The 18,744-nt window shown below is 43.5% G+C and overlaps 2 protein-coding genes across 4 annotated transcripts in view; one reads left to right on the plus strand and one right to left on the minus strand.

Annotated features, from left to right (window-relative positions):
• Window positions 1-6,033, minus strand: part of TMEM165 (transmembrane protein 165) — a 35,796-nt gene extending 29,763 nt beyond the window's left edge. For 2 of the 3 annotated variants that reach the window (XR_007151421.1, XM_047854923.1), the window contains exon 1: window positions 5,574-6,033. Coding sequence is in view for 2 of the 3 variants with exons in the window: in XM_047854923.1 (XP_047710879.1) it covers window positions 5,574-5,780 (207 nt within the window). In the remaining variant the exon portion in view is untranslated. The remainder of the gene's footprint in view (window positions 1-5,573) is intronic. The other variant, XM_047854922.1, reaches the window with a different exon arrangement.
• Window positions 6,034-6,344: 311 nt separating this feature from the next.
• LOC125164891 (uncharacterized) lies at window positions 6,345-15,737 on the plus strand. The gene is made up of 6 exons (XM_047857619.1): window positions 6,345-6,448; window positions 8,541-8,632; window positions 10,049-10,256; window positions 11,968-12,073; window positions 13,817-13,948; window positions 15,576-15,737. Exons 1-6 carry the CDS (start codon window positions 6,345-6,347, stop codon window positions 15,735-15,737), a joined length of 804 nt encoding a protein of 267 aa, XP_047713575.1.
• The last annotated feature ends 3,007 nt before the right edge of the window (window positions 15,738-18,744 follow it).

Below are 18,744 nucleotides of genomic sequence, written 5' to 3' on the forward strand. Positions count from 1 at the left end.
TAACAGCCTTGTTTCCCCTTTACCAAATAGGAAAAAGCTGCAGCCATGTGTCAGCATACAGGAAGGAGCCGAGGAAAGGGAGAGAATAAAGGTACTGAGGAAGGAAAGTACCGAAAGTCAGAAGAGAACAGGCACATGGACACAGAGCAGAGGCATGGAACGGATGACAGTCTCGTCCCATACGTGGAGAGAGGCAGAAAGTGTGCGCACAGAAGCACTTATGTCGGCGTTACAGGAGGGTTGCATGCAGGGACTGCATTCTGGTATCCACTATCCAGTTACGACATTAGAACAAAGCAAGAAATGAAGCACCAGTGTTTTCCTTGGTACAGAAACCACTATTTCGGTATTTTAATTTGGGTTTGAGATGCAAATGATTTACATCTTGAGAGCAGAGTCAACACCTCATAATTGAAAAAAAAGTTGCTGAATAAAACTCATCTTTACTCAAAATTAGTTCCAAATGAAAAAACTGGGGCGGGGGGGGAGGGGGGGAAGAGGAGTTCCCTCATTTAAAAAGTACTCTTTTATGCTTTCCTGATCTTCAAGAGAAGAAAATGACAATGAAAACAGTAATTCCTACTGAGCCCTACAGTTCAAATGAACACGTGAGGGCGAGAACATGAAAGCTTGATGGGAATCTCCAGCTACACGTGACAAAACCAGAGAAGAGAGGAAGACGCTTCCTGTGAAACCAAATCTAGGCAGCTACCCAGAAAGAGACCGATCTAGCAAGAACACAAAAATAAAATCGTTCAACAAAAGTTGTCACACAACAGGTGAAATTATTTGGAGATACAGAAGTCTAAAGGAAAATGCTTAGAATGGGCTCAGAACTGTCTCCTTGCCATTATTTTATTGTATCAGTCAGAAAAGCCTTTTCCAGAAAGTAGAAAAATGTGCACAAAAATATACATGCAACTTAAACAAGATACCACGGGAGACAGCCAAAGCATAAGAGACTCTTAAAAACTGAGAACAAACTGAGGGTTGATGGGGGTGGGAGGGAGGGGAGGGTGGGTGATGGGTATTGAAGAGGGCATCTTTTGGGATGAGCACTGGGTGTTGTATGGAGACCAATTTGACAATAAATTTCATATACTCAAAAAAAAAAAGAATTAGATAAAAAATAAACAAACACAAACAAGATACCACGGATAAACCTGGTTTTAAGAGATTGTATTAAAAAAGGATAAAATTATATTATAAATTTTCACTGTCATGTAAGTGATTTTTATTTGTGAATGTTAGGTTTATTATTACTATTATTTTTATTTATTTTTTTTTTTGAGAAAGAGATGGGAAGAGGGACGGAGAGAGAGGGAGAGAATCTCAAGCAGGCTCCAAACTCTGCATGGAGCCCGCCACCAGGCTCAATCCCACGACCCTGGGATCATGACCTAAGCTGAAATCAAGAGTTGGATGCTCAATTGAATGAGCCACCCAGGCGCCCTTATTTTTTAATATTTTATTTTTAATGTTATTTGTTAATTCATATTTATATGAATTTATAAATACATTTAAAAAATTTTTTTTAATTTATTTCTGAGAGAGATACAGTGAGAGAACACAGGGGAGGGGCAGAGAGAGAGAGAGAGAGAGAGAGAGAGAGAGATTCTCAAGCAGGTTCTGCACGCTCAGTGCAGAGCCCAATGTGGGGCTCAAACTCGTGAACTGTGAGATCATGACCTAAGCCAAAACCAAGAGTCAGACACTTAACTGACTGAGCCACCCAGGCACCCCATAAATACATTTTTTAAGTTTATTGGTTTTGAGAGAGAAAGAGCACGTGCAAGCAAGGGAGTGCAGAGAGGGAGAGAGAATCCCAAGCAGGCTCCACGCTGCTAGCACAAAGCTTGACATGGGGCTTGATCTCATGAATTGTGAGATCATGACCTGAGCCAAAATTAAGAGTCAGATGCTTAACCAACTGAGCAACCCAGGCACCCCAATACATTTTGTTTTAATGAGTTTAACAACATTATTTTTATACATGTTACTGTTTGGTAATATATTTATAAATTGAGATTTGAAATGTATTAAACGTATTTAGTTTCACTGATTTTTTTAAACGAATCGCTTTGATGGATAGAATACCACCAAATAAATTCATCAACATAATTATCACTTCATTTTGACACAGCAATCAAGAGTAGGACAAGAGTCACCTGACAGCCTCTAGCTTCGCTGTAAAGAGGCTAGAAGTGGGAGGTTGGGCTGGATGGAGCAGAAGTGCAACTTCATGAAAATGGGAAAAAGTTTAAAATATTGCACAGAAGGCCTTCTGACAGTTCATAGATAAGAAATGCCAAGAAACGGGCGCCTGGGTGGCTCAGTTGGTTAACTGTCTGACTTTGGCTCAGGTCATGATCTCACAGTCCGTGGGTTCGAGCCCCGTGCTGTCAGTTCAGAGCCTAGAGCCTGCTTTGGATTCCATGTCTCCCCCTCTCTCTGCCCCTCCCCACTCACACTCTGTCTGTCTCTAAAAAAACGAATAAATGTTAAAAAAAAAAAAATTTAACAAATGCCAAGAAACAGTAAAGCAGAAATACAATAAGAATTTGTACTGGGTGAGGTAATAGGCTTTTGTGGCTTTATCAACAGTGCTCTGCAACCAGAGCAGCTCTTTGGACTTCCAGAATATGCAGCAAATTATAAACTGCCTGATCTCCCTAAACTAAAGGGACTTAATGCTTCTTGTATTACATGCTCTGTCCAGGGAAAGAATAAGAAAAACCGGAGTAAGTCACTAGAAGCATAAACTGCATAAAGGAAAGGACTCAAAGCAGTCAACAACTACTCTTTCCATGGCTTTGTAAACTGAGGTTTATTTGTAACTAGGAGTAGAGAGTGAACCTTTTTACCTGGTTATAGAAAAAAAAAACCAAAAAACCCAATGTAGAAAGCCCTATCAGAAGTTCAGCTATCTTGCTTCAAAGCACCCTGGGAGATATAACTATGTTATTACATCTCACACCTGAATGCCTACCAACAAAGGAGAGATTTTTTTTCCCCCCTCCATTTTCAGAAGTCCACTCTCACACAGTGGCATGAAAAAAGTAAATTTAAATATCCTACCTTTTTAAAAGATCTACTGGATGTAACTACAAAGCAAAATGGTTGAAACTTTCAGATATCCAGCAATGGTTGGCCCTTGCTTATATGGTTATTAGACTTAACCCTGACCACATCTTGCCTCTACCAACTGGACAACAAAAGCAAATGATACTTATAGTAAGTAGTTCAGAAAACATGACAGAAAAATCTCTTCTAACATGCTGTAGTACTGTAGAGAAAAAAATTCTGAGCCATATCAAAGTTAGATGAAAATATAATTAAAACAAGATCATTAGATTCTACCATACAATAGAGAGTTTAGAATAAATTCCTACCTTAAAAGAACCACCGAGAAAACAGTTGACTCTTGAACAGTGTGGGGTTAGGGGTGCTGAGCCACTATACACTGGAAAATCTGCATAAAGCTTTGGACTGCCCAAAAACTCAACCACTAACAGCCTACTGTTGACAGAAAGGCTTACTGATAACATAAACTGATATCAATTAACACATATTTTGTATGTTGTATGTATTAAATACTGTGTTCTTATAACAAAGCCAGAGAAAAGAAAATGTTAAAATCATAACAGAGAATATTCATAGTATTGTATGGAAAAAAAAATCCACGTATAAGTGGACCCGTGCACTTCAAACCCATTGTTCAAGGGTCAACTTTAAAGACAAAAATCTTATTAGATTGTGCCTGCCCCTTCCCTTCACATCTCCAGTTTTAAAGACAAGCTTCCTTAAGACCACTTAATACAATCATTGCATACTGCTGCCTTTATTTTACAAGTCTGGATTTTCCCTGTCTAAAAGGGTATTATTTTATTAAAAATTTTTTTAATATTTATTTATTGAGAGAAAGAGAGAGCGTGAGCGGCGGAGAGGCAGAAAGAGAGAAGGAGACACAGAATCTGAAGCAGGGTCTAAGCTCTGAGCTGTCAGCACAGAGCCCGATGCGGGTCTCAAACCCACAAACCAAGATCATGACCTGAACCAGTCAGACGCTTAACCTACTGAGCCACCAGGCGCCTAAACGGGTATTATTAATAGCCACACCTACCACTATTTATATCTCAAAAATCACTATAGGACTAGAGCTCTGATGAAAAGGCCTGGAAAGTTACACTCAAAATCTCTCTAAGTTACTTCACCCAAACTAGTCTTGTTTGAAAAGTAGTAAGTTAATGACAGATGAGGATTTTAAAAGACAGAAAGCTAAATGATAAACACTAAGAATACATTTCATGAATCAGCATTTCAGTTCAAGTTCAGAAGTGGAAAAGGTGAGCAGGGTCAGCTGAGCCCAGGGGTAACAGGCAAGAGAGAAATCACGTTTAAACTGGAAGTTATGGGGAAGTCTTCACAGACAGTAGGTGTCTGCGGGTTCCTGAAAGGTGGGAAAGGTTCTGACCAGTGGGCTCCAGGCTCACTGAAGCCTTTTTTAGGGAGACTGTCATCTGGGAGACTAGCCCTGGAGCACAAGGCGCGTCTCAGGTTAGAGTGGTTTGAGTATTGGCATATGAGCAAGGGTGCCGTGGCTAAAAAAGACTGGGCGCCACCTCAGGGAGAAACCTCAACATCCTGCATTAGAGGATGGACTGAAGTCAGTATGCGGGGACAATTCACTGAGGATTTCTGAGAAGTAAAACAGAATTCAGTTTTAGAAAGATTAGTTGGGCGGCGACGGGCCGAATGTAGCCTGGGAGGCTGAGCGCCAAACCTCTCCTACCAGAGAGACCACAGAGGCCTCAATTCAGGAGTCCAAATTGGAAATGAGGAGAAAGCTTCCCCGATACAGGTAAGACATTTAAAATTGCCGCCGAGGTTCTGGACACAAGTGACTAAGTGATTCCATTAACATACATTAAAGTCGTTAATAACACCAAACGACAGGGTTCTTTCTGGTATGCTTATGAATTTAGTTTTGGCATCCCGTACGCTGCAGCACTCTGTACTGTTAAAGACGGCTTATTCCTCTGCGTTCCTGAGGGTTACTTCCTGCAAGCCAGAGCACGTTTGTAAAAAGTGAGAGTCACTCTTCATAATCCATATATATTTGGCAAAAACCACAGGTCATACAAAGCTGAATTTGGGTAAGCAGCTGGGGATGAGCGTTTTCAACAATGAAATGGCCGATGTTCTCATCCTCAGGGAATACGAAAAGCCTCCCACTGTCCTCTGTTACAAACTTTCTACCCGGAACGAGTACTTGCAGCTCTTTAGGGCACATCTGATCATCAAGACGCCCTTTCCTCAGCAGCATCCCGATGCTCCCGGACTGGAGGTTTACAGCGGGCTCCTTGCTGGGCGCTCCCATCCCCTCCCCCATAAGGAGCGGGGCGAGGCCGGCCCGACCCGGGAAGAAGGGCCCTCCGCCGCCTCCACCCCAAGGAGCCGGGGCGGGCTCCCCTCCCCCCGCCGGCAGCCGGGGCCGGGCGCGGCGCTCCCGGCGGCCGCGAGCCTGGTACCCGGTGCACCGGCTCCGCAGCCGGCCCGCCCGTCCTGCTCACCTCGGCCCGGGCAGGCTCGGGGCCCTGCACGGCCGCCGGCTGCGGCTGCAGCTGCTGGGCGGGCGCCGGCGGTTCCTTGTTCCGAAGGCTAAGGTCTTCGTCCGGGACAGCGCGGACGCCGGCCGGGGCCCACAGCAGCGCTAGCAGCAGAAGCAGAAGCAGCCGGGGCGCCGATGCGCGGCCACTCCCCCGGGCCGCCGCCGCCATCCCGCTGGCCGAGGCGGCCACGCAAGGGCGCCACAGGAGGAAGTGCGGGCGACGGGAAGCCTCGACTCCGAGCCGCCCCGGCAGTGCGTCCCTCTCGCCTCGCCGCCCCAGCTTAGCGAGAAGCCGGCACCATGCGGTAAGAGGCAAGAGCGGGCGAGAGGCTTAGCGCAGGCCGGCGTCGCAGCCGCCGGCTCGATCCTCCCCCTTTCCGGCAGCGGCCACAAGACTCCGCCAACTGTCTCGTTGCGGGCCAGCCCAATTCCTCCGGGCCCCGCCCCTGCCCGTGACGGCCTCCCATTGGCCGGGCGTCCGCCTCGGCGTCGTGACGTCCCCAGGCAGGTTGAGGTGCGGCTCGCGCCCTCCTCCCATTGGACCCAGCGCTCCTGGGAGGTACCCGGCACCGGGTGACGTTCCTCTCCTCGCATCTTCCCGCGCCCCACGCGGGGTCCTCCTCCCCCGAGGCTGCCCACCAGTCCAGGGCCGCACGGCTCATTGCTTCTGCTCCCACCCGAGTCTTCTGCCCTAATATCCGGGCCGGCCTACGCTTCTCTTAGCCTTTCCTAGATGTCAAATTACTTGGAGCGCCCTGGTTACGTGGCACTCGCTGCGGGAACCGCCACACCTAGCCCAGTTCCACACTCCTCACTATTCTCGGTGCCGCCTCCAACGTGCAGCTTTCTATAGAGGACGGTGGTCTTACAGGGTCAAATGCGATAGTTTCAAACAAACCTCTGAAATGGGACTTCAGAAGTAACAAAATCCTCAAGACTTGTTTTAGATATTATTTGTTTGCCTAGAATCATCCCCAGACCAGAAACATTTAAAAGCCTTTCCATTTTGGATGTTTTGTGGTGTACCTATCTTAGACTGGCCTCTTAACTTGGTTGGCTTTTGACATTGGGTGTTTAGGCGCGGGAAAGAGTGGAAAACGGGAAAGGATGGTTGTTGGTTGGGCTTGAAAGTAGTTTTACATCTTACACAGACAAAGTTGAGCTGCTTAGTTATCAGAAGTGTGACTAAGAGGGTGCTAACCATGTACCAAGCAATATTCTAAATACATATATGTCCACGTATTAAACCTGTACTTTGTGAAGAGCTACAGAACAGTATCTATGAAATGTGGGAACAAGAAATGAATCTACCAAAGCAATCCGTGGCAAAGTGGGCAAACCTACTTTGAGTTCACTAACACCACATTATGTCGCGAGTTAGTAAAGCCTTTGTCCATGCTGTTCTTCCTGTCTGTAGTTAACTTCCTCCATTCTATCACTGTAAACGCCTACTCATACTTCTAAAACCTGTTCAGGCCTGACCTCTCAGAAGTCTTCCTCCAACACCTCCTCTTACAGAATTCATTACCCCTGGCTTCATGCTACTGTAGCTCATACATGCTTCTCTTGTGTGACCAGGATGCCTCCTACACAGTTTGGGGTACAAACGTTGTGCCTCCCCGTTCATCCCTAGAGTGCAAATGCTTGAGCCCTCATAAACCAGTAATAGAAATCCCAGAAGTCCAAACTATCCTACTTCCAGAAGCCTCTCCTTTACAAATTCAGGATTTTCTGTGCTTAAGAGGTGCCCGAAAGGGAGTCTAGTGACTCAGTCTAATGGCCCAGGCAGAAGGGTAAATGTGGCCAAACTGGCCATGTGTCCCTGATGCCTGGAAGGTACTTGGCTTATTTTCCGGGATGGGCCACCCACACACTCCAGAGCTCTCTAACAGGAAGTGCTCCTAGCCAAATTCCCAGTTAGATGATGCAGTGAGGATTAATGGATTACAGCTATAAGATGCCTAGGCAGTAGCTTCTGCATGTGAGGTGGCTCAGGAGCAAGGCAGCAAAGCTGTTTAACACAAATAAACAGTAACGCATTGTCACCATGGGGAACCTGAACAGCAGGATCAGTGCAGTGTCAGAATCTGGGCCCGAGTAGGGCCTTTCCAGCCTGTCTCAGTGTCACCTCCATCCCGTGGACCGCAGGCTCTGCCACTTTAGTCCCCTGGTGTAGATTCCAAAGTAATGAGCTCTTTGCACCATCAAGAGGGCTACTCAGGACCCTGGCTTCACCACTCTGAGGATTTAGAGCCGTCCCTGTTCTAACCTCACTAGTGACTATCTCCCATAAAAAAAAAAAAAAAAAAAAAAAAAGATTAAAATCACAGGCGATTTCCTGATTTCTTGACAAACAATGGGAGCTACTTACTTGACCCCGTATCCAATGAGGATGGAGGGGCTCCACAATTCCAAGTTGTTTCTTCTGTCTCAGCCTACACAGATTTAGTCTCACTACAATGTATCACTGGCAGGCACCCTCCTGGTTAAGAAACCCTACCACACATGCATTACACTGGATTTTAATGTTTGGGTTTTTTTTTTAATTCCTACCTCCTTGCAGAGTCTTCAGCTTCTCGATGGTAAGATTATGTCTTTTATCTTTATATCCTTAGCACCTAGCAGATTTCCTAACACGGTCGTAGTGACGGCCATCATGACCAGTAATAATAATAGTGCCAACTCTGATCCAGGCAGTGCGCTGAACATGTTATAGGAATGATCTCACAAGGTCGGTACCAGTGTCCTCATTTTTACAAATGAGAAATCGAAGACTTAGTTCAAGAAACTTTCCCCCAAATTACACAGTTAATACGTGGCAGAATTGTGCTTGATACCTGTTTTGTGCAATGTAACCATGCCCTACTTACTGAAAATCAAAATCTGTAAAACCAGCCAATGAACAGTGAACATTTCCATTATCCGTTAGAGGAAAATGCCCTTTATCCACTCCAAGTTCCAATGAGGAGGGCTATGTCCTGGCCTCTCCCAGAGGTGTAACCATTTCACCACTGACGGAAAGTAAATTTGGCCAGGGTACCCTAGCATGCTGGGCTTAGCATTGCCACCTTTTTCCTCTTGGGAGGTCCCCGTCTGCTCTGAGCCCAGTGCTGCTCGCAAGCGGATGGAGACAGCTCTTGATTCTGGAGTTCAGTATTAGTCCAGCACGCCTGTCCACCAAACCTAAAGTCCCTCCCTCCAACCTAACCACCTGTTTGTCTCACTCTTTGTTTTCCTCTTCAACTTTCCAGAAGTAGTGAAGAGGCAAGCTATTTTCTGAGCTCCCTTAGAGACCTCTCCTGCACTCCCAAATCATCAAGGGGTGGATTAAAGCTTTTTACTTTAAACAGCCCACAGAATTAAAGGCTGATTAGAGAAGCCAGGACAGGGAGTGATGAGAAAGAAGCGGAAACCAGAAACTTCATGCTAAAAGCCAACTGAAGATCATTGAGAATTAAAGAGAAAGCACTTGGCTAATTGAAACGTAGGTAAATGACAAATAGCAGTTTACAACTTGCTTGACCTTCTCAAGTCTTTAAGCACTTCTACTTATGTGAAATGAAGCGTACTGGTACCCACGGGCATGCCAAACCCTTCAGATGATAAGGGCCTGGCCTTTGTAGGGGGCCTCTGCTGGCCCAGAGGAAAGGGGGCCGCCCTTCCAGGCCCCTCTTCAGACTTTACTAAGTTTCCACACACAGGCTGTAAATTCAGAGAGACTGCTGAAGACCCGCTTCATTCTCACTCATCAAGCTATCTGCTTACTGTCTCCATCTGGGTGTCTCACAGGCCTTTCAAACAAAGCATGAGCAAAACAGGTCCCTTGATCTCCCTCCAAAAACCTGTTCCTTTCCCAGCCTTCTCATCTAGTAAATGGAACAAGCATCCCCCTGAGAGATTTCTCTCATTTCCTCATACCCCACATCCAATCCACCAGCAAGTTCTGTTGTCTCTACTTCTAAAATAGGTCCTGGGAGCACCTGGGGGACTCAGTAAGTTAAGCATCTGACTCTTGATCTCAGCTCAGGTAATGATCTCATGGTTCATGGGTTCAAGCCCTGCATCAGGCTCTGCGCTGACAGCGTGGAGGCTGCTTAGGATTCTGTCTCCCTCTTTCTCTGCCCCTCCCCTGCTTGTGCTCGCTCGCTGTCTCAAAATAAATAAAAAACCATTTAAAAAAAAATAAACAAAATAGATCCTGAATCTGTTCACCTCCTTCTATCTCCTTGTCAAAGTAACCACCTCGTCAGAGTAGGTGTTATGTCTCACCTGGACTCTTTTTTAAAAGAGACTTCTAATTTAATAGCCCCCCTGCTTCCATTCTTGCCAAATTTCAAATTCACGATTAAAATAAATCATTTCATTCCCATTTAACATTATCTAATGGCTTCAAATGCCCTTAGAATAAAGTCCAAAGTCCCTATCTCTGAATTACAGTTCTGTGTGATCTAACTCCTGCCTTCTTTGTGACTTCATCCCTTGGCTTTCTCTACCTCACATGCCGTGCCCAACCAAACATGTTTCTACCTCAAGACCTTTGTACAGTAGTTGTTGCTCTTCTTGGATCACTCATTCTTCAGATCTTCTGGTTACTTAGAGGAAATGCCACTTCCTCGAGGGAGACCTTCCTGCCCATCCATCTAAAGTAGGTAGACCTCTCCCTCCCCTTGCCCTGGTCACTCTGTCTCAGTGTCCTTTTTTTTTTTTTTTTTTTTTAACCTTTTTCATAGCACTTATCACTATCTAAACTTAACTTGATTTTCTGATTGTTTACTCATTATCTGTATTCCTCAACTAAAATGTAAGCTCCAGGGCAGGAATCTTACTTGTTTTGCTCACTGTATTCCCAAGGTCTAAACTAGTGCCTGGGGGCACCTGGGTGATTCAGTCGGTTAAGCATCTGACTTTTGATTTTGGCTCAGGTCATGATCTCACAGTTCATGGGATGGAGCCCTGCATCTGGCTCTGCACTGTCAGCACGGAGCCTGCTTGAGATTCTCTCTCTCTCTCTCTCTCTCTCTCTCTGTCACACAAAATAATTATAATATAAAAACTAATACAAAACAAAAACACTTAAAATAGTGCCTGGCCATAGAACACACTGTGATATGAATGAAGCATTAGTTTAATGAAATTATGAGAATGAAAAGATAAAAACAAATCTAGAGATAGACATAGTTTGGCTCAAAAACACAGATTTCTGATCTTGTCATAGTTTCATCTTTGCAAGTCAGCCTCATTGCACACTCACACGTTCCTCCCAAATGGCCTGAGTAGCTTCAAAGGGTCTTCTATGCCTTGTCTTTGGCCTGATTGTGAGAGACAGAGTTCATCCTACTTTCTGCTCACATCCCGTGGCCTTGAGTTCATTCACAGCCAAAGACAAGAATCAGTCTTTAACTCACCAAGAACTCTTCAACCCCAACACCTCTCCTCCCCAAAGGATTTCCAGGTCCATTGGAGCCTGACAGGGACTGAGATTCCAACCTGTATCCCGTTAGCTCCTAGATTAGGGGACATCCTCTCAGGCCCAGCTCCCTCCATTGTCAAGTTAATTCAAGAAGTTTGGTGATGCTATTCAGGGCAGAGAGCTGGTTGGAAATTGGGGGTGAAGGTGCTCTTTCATTAACCTAAGACTTGAGTATTACTAAGAAGTTGGGTCAAAATTATGTGGACTAGAGGAATACAAATTGTTGCAAAATTTTTTTTTAGAGAAAGAGACTGTGAGTGAGGAGAGGCGCAGAGAGAGAGAGAGAGAGAGAGAGAGAGAATCTCAAGCAGGCTCCACACTCAACACTCAGCATGGAGCCCAATCAGGGCTCGATCCCACGCCCCTGGGCCAAAAACCAAGAGTCAGGCACTCAAGCATCTGAGCCACCCAGGCGCCCCAAATACAAACTTATTTGACTAGCTGAAGGTCTTTAAAACAAGAAATAGGTCACAGCTGTGGAATGGAAGACCCTCTGTTTCCCACCTCCCATGCCTTGAAAACTGTGCCATGAGAAGTCTGTGGACACTGAGACCTGCCCCTCCACCCACAGGTAGGTCTGTGGGGCTGCTACGAATGTGGCATCTCAAGGGTAGAGAAATTCCCTACTTGCAGCAGCAGCAGAAATGTCTTCCTTTGTGAACTACACCAATTTGAGAAGGTTCCTGTGGAAAACGATGCAGATTTTTCACGTGAAATATCCTGGAGATTACATTCCACTAAATGTAATAGAAAATCCATAACAATATCAAGGATAAATTAGATAGGACTGTTTTTCTCTTGTGAGAGGCAGTTCAGAGCTCATCCGGCAGCTCCACAGTGATCAGGGATCTGTGTTCTTTCCAGCTTTCTGTCCTATCATTCCTAGGGTGTGCCTTTATCTTCATGACCCAGTATGGCCGGCTGCTAGAGCTCGGACAGCCTGTTCTGGGAAGCAGGATCGAGGACTGGCTGGAAAAAGAAGAGGACACAAGGTATGTATGTGTCTTTTAAGGCGGCTGCCACAAAGCACATCTGCTTACATCTGGGTAAGAAACTAGCCCCGTGGCCACAGTAATTGCAATGGAAGTTGGGAAGTATCACAGATGTGTGTGTGTGTGTGTGTGTGTGTGTGTGTGTGTGTGTGTGTGTGTGAATACAGAGAGAAAGAAATTTATTTTTAAGGAATTGGCTCAGGTGATTGTGGGGGGGGGCTGGTGAATCTGAAATGCTTAGGGCAGGCCAGCAGGCTGGAAACCCAGGCAATATTTTTATATTACAGTCCTGAGGCAGAATTTCTTCTCCAGGAAACCTCAGATTTTGCTCCCAAGGCCTTCAGTTTATTAGAGGAGGCCCATCTACATCACTGAGGGTAATCTCCTTCACTTAAAATGATTACAGATGTTGGGGTGGCCGGCTGCCTCAGTCAGTAGGGCACACAACCCTTGATCTTGGGGTTGTGAGCTTGAGCCCCACATTGGGTGTGGAGACTGCTTAAAAGGTATATTTAAAAAAATGATTGTAGATGTTAATCACATTTACAAAATATCTCCACAGCAACATCTAGATTAGTGTTTGAACAAATAATTAAGCATGGTGGCCTAGCCAGGTTGACACATAAAATTAACTATTACAGTCACGAATTCAAATTTTTAAAAAATAGGGGATGGCAGAACCAGCACCTATCTGTGCATTGGGTTTGGTCTGAGCCTGCCAATTTGTTTGTCCTTCCTCTCTACATGCTGGAGTGGGAAGCTTGGTCCTCTAGAGACCTACAGTATGGAAATACACTAACCACATACCCTCCATACAGCTGGAATCATACATGCGTAGTAACAAGAAGCCTGCAGTGAACACGCCAAAGTCCCACCCTTTCTGGGAGACTATACTTCGATAAAAGCTAATCGTGTGTGTGTGTGTGTGTGTGTGTGTACCACTGTGTTGATGAATGCTGTATTGTAAACAATATGGTTTTCTCTCTGAGCGCTTTCTAGCCCATTAAATTATTTTCACTATAAAATCCAAGCTTCTGGTGCTAGGTAGTCATTTAGAGAGTTGCAGGAGGGAGGGGTGAGTGGGAAAGGCTGGGAGTTGGGGCTAACAAAAGCCCATGGCTTTTCTGTCTATAATTACCCATCATTCACACAGTAGCTTGGAGACAGACACTCCCCAGACAACTCTTTTTACCTTTGTTTTTCTGTTTCAAACTTAACTTTGATACAGTCAGCCTAGAAAACGGAGGCATGCTACAAAGTCATTTTGTCACTGACTTGTAAAGTATATCTTATATCTTCCAAATATTTATTTTCTGATTCTTATATGTATTGCAATGTTTTTCCTAATTTTAAAACACTGATCATGATGCCTTTCACTGTAATTCTGTACATGCATGCACCTTTTCTCAGTCTATTTTGACAAGACAAACATTAGAAATGGGGCTAAAATGGGTCCATTAAAAGCATTGACATACAAATTATACCACTTAAATATCCATTATGTTAGCAAAAGTCAAGAAGATAGAACTAAAATTATTTTGGGTAAATACACATATTGTCTAGGTTTCTTGATTCCTGTAGTAATAGTCTTATATAACCACTGTACAAAAATAAAAGCAATTATGATTAAGTGGATCTTTTTTAGCTTTATGGGAAGCCAATTTGGTTTATCTGGTATAAGTTCTATTCCCTGTTGTTTCATTTTCAAATGTAAGTCATCTCTATTGTGATTTTGTTTTTCAGGCAGAGTTATTAGAAGGAGTCATTGCAGAAGAAACCAGGAGAAGAAGGGGGATCCATATTGTGGTGGCCATTTCTTTGATCTTTGGAAAAATAGCTCTCCATACTGAAAAGTCAGAGAATGCTGATGGAAGGGTAGGCAGGCCGACTTTGTATAATACGCCTGAGTTTCACCCTTATTTGAATGGATGTTTATCCCTGTTAGACTCATTCTTTTCTTCAAAGAAATTTTTTTTAATGTTTATTTATTTTAGAGACAGAGCACAAGCAGGGGAGAGGCAGAGAAAGCTGGAGACGGAATCTGAAGCAGGCTACAGGCTGTGAGCTGTCAGCACAGAGCCTGACACGGGGCTCGAACCCACAAACCATGAGATTATGACCTGAGCCTAAGTCAGACACTTAACCAGCTGAGCCACCCAGGTGCCCCAGACTCATTCTTTTCAATGGCAGAAACCATAATTTTAATGAGTTTGCCAACCCATGGGAGGCATTGTCTGAAATTGTTCTTTAGTGATATCTGTTTTGGATCAAATACAAACAGATTTTTCCTTATGCAGAATTCTGCACTCCAGTCACAGTATTACACTATTTTACCTTTTTTTTTTTTTTTTTTTTTTTTTTTTTTTTTAAGAGAGAGAGAGAGGGCGCCTGGGTGGCGCAGTCGGTTAAGCGTCCGACTTCAGCCAGGTCACGATCTCGCGGTCCGTGAGTTCGAGCCCCGCGTCAGGCTCTGGGCTGATGGCTCGGAGCCTGGAGCCTGTTTCCGATTCTGTGTCTCCCTCTCTCTCTGCCCCTCCCCCATTCATGCTCTGTCTCTCTCTGTCCCAAAAATAAATAAAAATGTTAAAAAAAAAAAAAGAGAGAGAGAGAGAGAGAGAGAGATCACAAGCAGGGGAAAGGAGCAGAGGGAGAGGGAGGGAGGATCTCAAGCAGGCTCCATGCTCAGTGCAGAGCCCAAAGTGGGGCTCAGTCCCATGATCCTGAGATCATGACCTGAGCTGAAATCAAGAGTTGGGCAATCCACCAACTGAGAGACCCAGGTACCTTGTTTTACTTTTAAGAAAGATTAAATGTCTATTAGCTGATAGATTTTACATGGAACACATTGAGAACATGAATTTTCTGGCATTTCTTGCTCTTTTCCACACTGCTTAGAGTTTATCTATTTTGAGAGAGAGAGAGAGAGAGAGAGAGCACATGAGCATGATGGGGGAAGGGGCAGAGACAAAGAGAGAGAGAGAGAGAGAGAAAGAGAAAATCCTAAGCTGACAGCACAGAGCCCAACATGGGGCTCTATCTCCCAAACCATGGGATCATGCCCTGAGCCAAAACCAAGAGTCACGTTTAACTGACCGAGCCACCCAGGCTCCCGTCCTTTCTACACTTCTTAAGCATTCACAACCACGACCTGTCTTCAGTAATGGCTGATGACAAAAACTGTCATGCTCTTACCTATGGTCAGGGCTGGCTACATAATTTGCTGGGTCCAATGCAAAGTGAAAATGTGGGACTTCTGTTCAAAAAGCAGGGGAAAAAGGTGCAGTTAAAGGTACTAATGTAATAGGGGTCACAGTGATATAGGAGCAATGACATGAACTTAAATATTATAAGATAATATTTTCAGTGTCAGAATTTTATGTAATACAATAAATAATAATAGTTCATTAATGTGATATCTTGATTGATTATGAAATTTTCTCTGGCTTACTTGTCTGCAAATTCACCAATATTTACCCTGTCATTTTATTTTCATTTTCAGTAGATGAGAAATTCACTTCATGCAGTTTCTTTTTCACTAGACAGGACTGAAAGCAACATGAGTCCCTCTTGGCAAATGCAAGATCTCAAACAGATTGTGATCATTTTCATTTTGGAGAAGATCTCTCTGTGGATGCAACTATTAAGAATGTTTTATAGGCTGTGATAATGCTAAGATAACTTTCTAATAAATTATTTTGAAATATAACTTTTAGTACTTCTAGAGTGTTGGTGCTTGTGGAACAGTTTCTCTAAACAGATTTAATTCCTGATACAAATTAGTGTTATGTAAGTCTGAATTTATGTATAAATTTATACAGTGGTATTTTAATGTTTCCTCACACGTGAGGAAATGTTTCCTGAAACTTGGAGAAGTTGTACACGCAACTAAAGTGGCTTCATGATTTGAGTATAATCCAAAGGACCCTTTCATGCAAGTGGGAGATGAAGGAAGGAGAGAGGTTTCTAACTGTGTCTATAACTTTTAATTAAATACTGTCTCCTTTAATAGGCAAATCAGGGTGCTATAGCTCCATCAAGTAGCAGAAGTAGTTGCCTCAGGGTCTTTCTTGTTTCACTTACTCTAAGAGTTTGAAGGGTGTTTTGAGGAGTGCCTGGGTGGCTCAACTGGTTAAGCATCTGACTCTCGATTTCCGGGCAGGTCATGATCTCATGGTGGGTGAGGTTGAGCCCTGTGTCACAAGCAGTGTGGGGCCTGCTTGGGATTCTGTCTCTTCTTCTCTCTCTCTGACCCTCCCCCTTCTCCTGCTCTCTCTCAAAATAAATAAATAAACTAAAAAAAAAAAAGAGTTTGAAGTCTGTGGTAATGAAGACAGACCTTGTCAAATCATGAAAATGAAAGGCAGGCCTGGATATTGTAAGGCAAGTCACAAGGAATGCTCAATCTGCAGACAGCCATGCCCTTGTGAATCCCTAACTAACCAGTTTTAAGGTCTGGCCATATTCCTAAATGCCTTTTCATCCTGATGATAAGTCTACACGTTATGAACAAGTACAGTTTATTAGCATGCATGCCAAAAATGGCACAGTCAGATGCTTATTCAGTTCTGACATATCCTCATGCTATCAGCGGCTTCTGCATCTAAATTACCACACCCTGATAAAGATGCAATCCAGGGAATGCAAATAAAACTCATCTGACTTAAAAGCCTGTGTCCCTCTTATATAAAATAACAACAACAACATTTAATAACTTGACAATCTGGAAAGTTGTTCTGAGAAGAAAAAAACATGAGAGCATATAAAATCATGATTGTGGATAGGGTAAACTGATGTGTTCTATACATTCTGGAATCCTAGAATGGAAAAACAAAACTCTTGGAGAATGAAAGAGGGAGTTTTATAAAAGACAAAAAATGTAATAAGCTTAGAGAATACAAGATCACCAAAGGTAAGATATTACTGAGATCGTGAGCAAGAGGCTCAAAATGGATTTAGGTACATTTATAATAGATTAATAAATTATTTAGAAAAATCAAGAATTTTGAGGTCTCGTCCATCTCCAAGTTTCTGAGCCTGATCTCATGGGAGGCACTCACCCACTAACAAATTTAACTCTCGGAATCGTAGACCCTGGAGTATGGGAGAGACGAAAGGGAATCAATCCATTCCTCTTTAACTGCCCCTCACCGATTGCTGTCGTCCTGAATTGCATGATTACTCTGAAATCTTAAGTTTGCTTTTGTGTCTTAGAAAGCAAAGTCATGGAAAGAGACTCCAACAGACAATTTTAGATGGGAAAGGAGAAAGATGAATTGGAAATACAATCTGGCCATGATGATCAGTGGGAACGGGAAATGGAATACTGAACTAGTGTCCACCCTTTTCAGTCCTTAGTATGGGCCACATTTGCACTGAAAAGGACTTATTCTCACCATTTCATAAGCACAGAATTCAAAGAGTATTACAGAGTAACAGATTAAGTTATGTCCAATTTACTGGACTACATACTTCCTCTGGCATGGGTTTTTGTTTTTTCTTTAAATATCAAAGATTTTTATCTAATCCACATGTCAAAAAATCATGGAGTTAGCTATAGCAGGCCACAGAGTAATAGGTCTAGAGGTCAAGAAGCAAGACATCTTAAAGTGCAGACTTTTTTCTTTTATAAAACCTGATTAAAAAACATGTAGGTGGGATTATAATGATTTATGGATTCCTAACCATTTCTTTTGACTGAACTTCATGTTATTTCCTCTTTACTATAATTGTTACTGGTTTCTGGGTGGTATAAATGCACAATTGGATCATTGCTTTTCACACATGGGAATATGTGAATATAAGCTGTGCTCAGTGTTCGTAAGGTAGATATTATTGCAATTCTGCAACAAGGTAATGGCAGGAGATCAGTGATTATGCAGAAAACAATGACAATAGAAGCATTCTCTAAGTGAATATTTATTGAGTGTCTATTATGTACCAGGCACTCTTCTGGTGCTGGGGATACATCTGCAAGCAAAACAAAACAAAACAAAACAGGAAACCCCAGAACAACATTTTACATTCCAGTGAGGAGAGACAGAGAATAAAATAACGAGCATGAGTGAAAAAGCGCACTGTAGAGTTTTTAGAGGAGAGGGCATCAATTAGCCATTGCTACAGAACAAACCACCGCAAAACAGGAAGTATTTGTTACCAGTCATAGGAGCAAAGGGAGATGGAAATGAGAGAGGGTTACGCGGTGACTTTAAATAAGGAGGTCACCATATCGGATAAAGGGCTAGTATCCAAAATCTATAAAGAAATCACCAAACTCCACACCCAAAAAACAAACAATCCAGTGAAGAAATGGGCAGAAAACATGAATAGACATTTCTCTAAAGAAGACATCCAGATGGCCAACAGCACATGAAAAGATGCTCAACGTCACTCCTCATCAGGGAAATACAAATCAAAACCACACTGAGATATCACCTCATGCCAGTCAGAGTGGCTAAAACGAACAAACCAGGAGCCTATAGATTCTGGCAAGGATGTGGAGAAACGGGAACCCTTTTGCACTGTTGGTGGGAATGCAAACTGGTGCAGCCACTATGGAAAACAGTGTGGAGCTTCCTCAAAAAATTAAAAATAGACCTACCCTATGACTCAGCAATAGTACTGCTAGGAATTTACCCAAGGGATACAGGAGTGCTGATGCATAGGGGCACTTG

Source organism: Prionailurus viverrinus, chromosome B1, assembly GCF_022837055.1.
Source record: "Prionailurus viverrinus isolate Anna chromosome B1, UM_Priviv_1.0, whole genome shotgun sequence".
NCBI classification, from domain to species: Eukaryota; Metazoa; Chordata; class Mammalia; order Carnivora; family Felidae; genus Prionailurus; species Prionailurus viverrinus.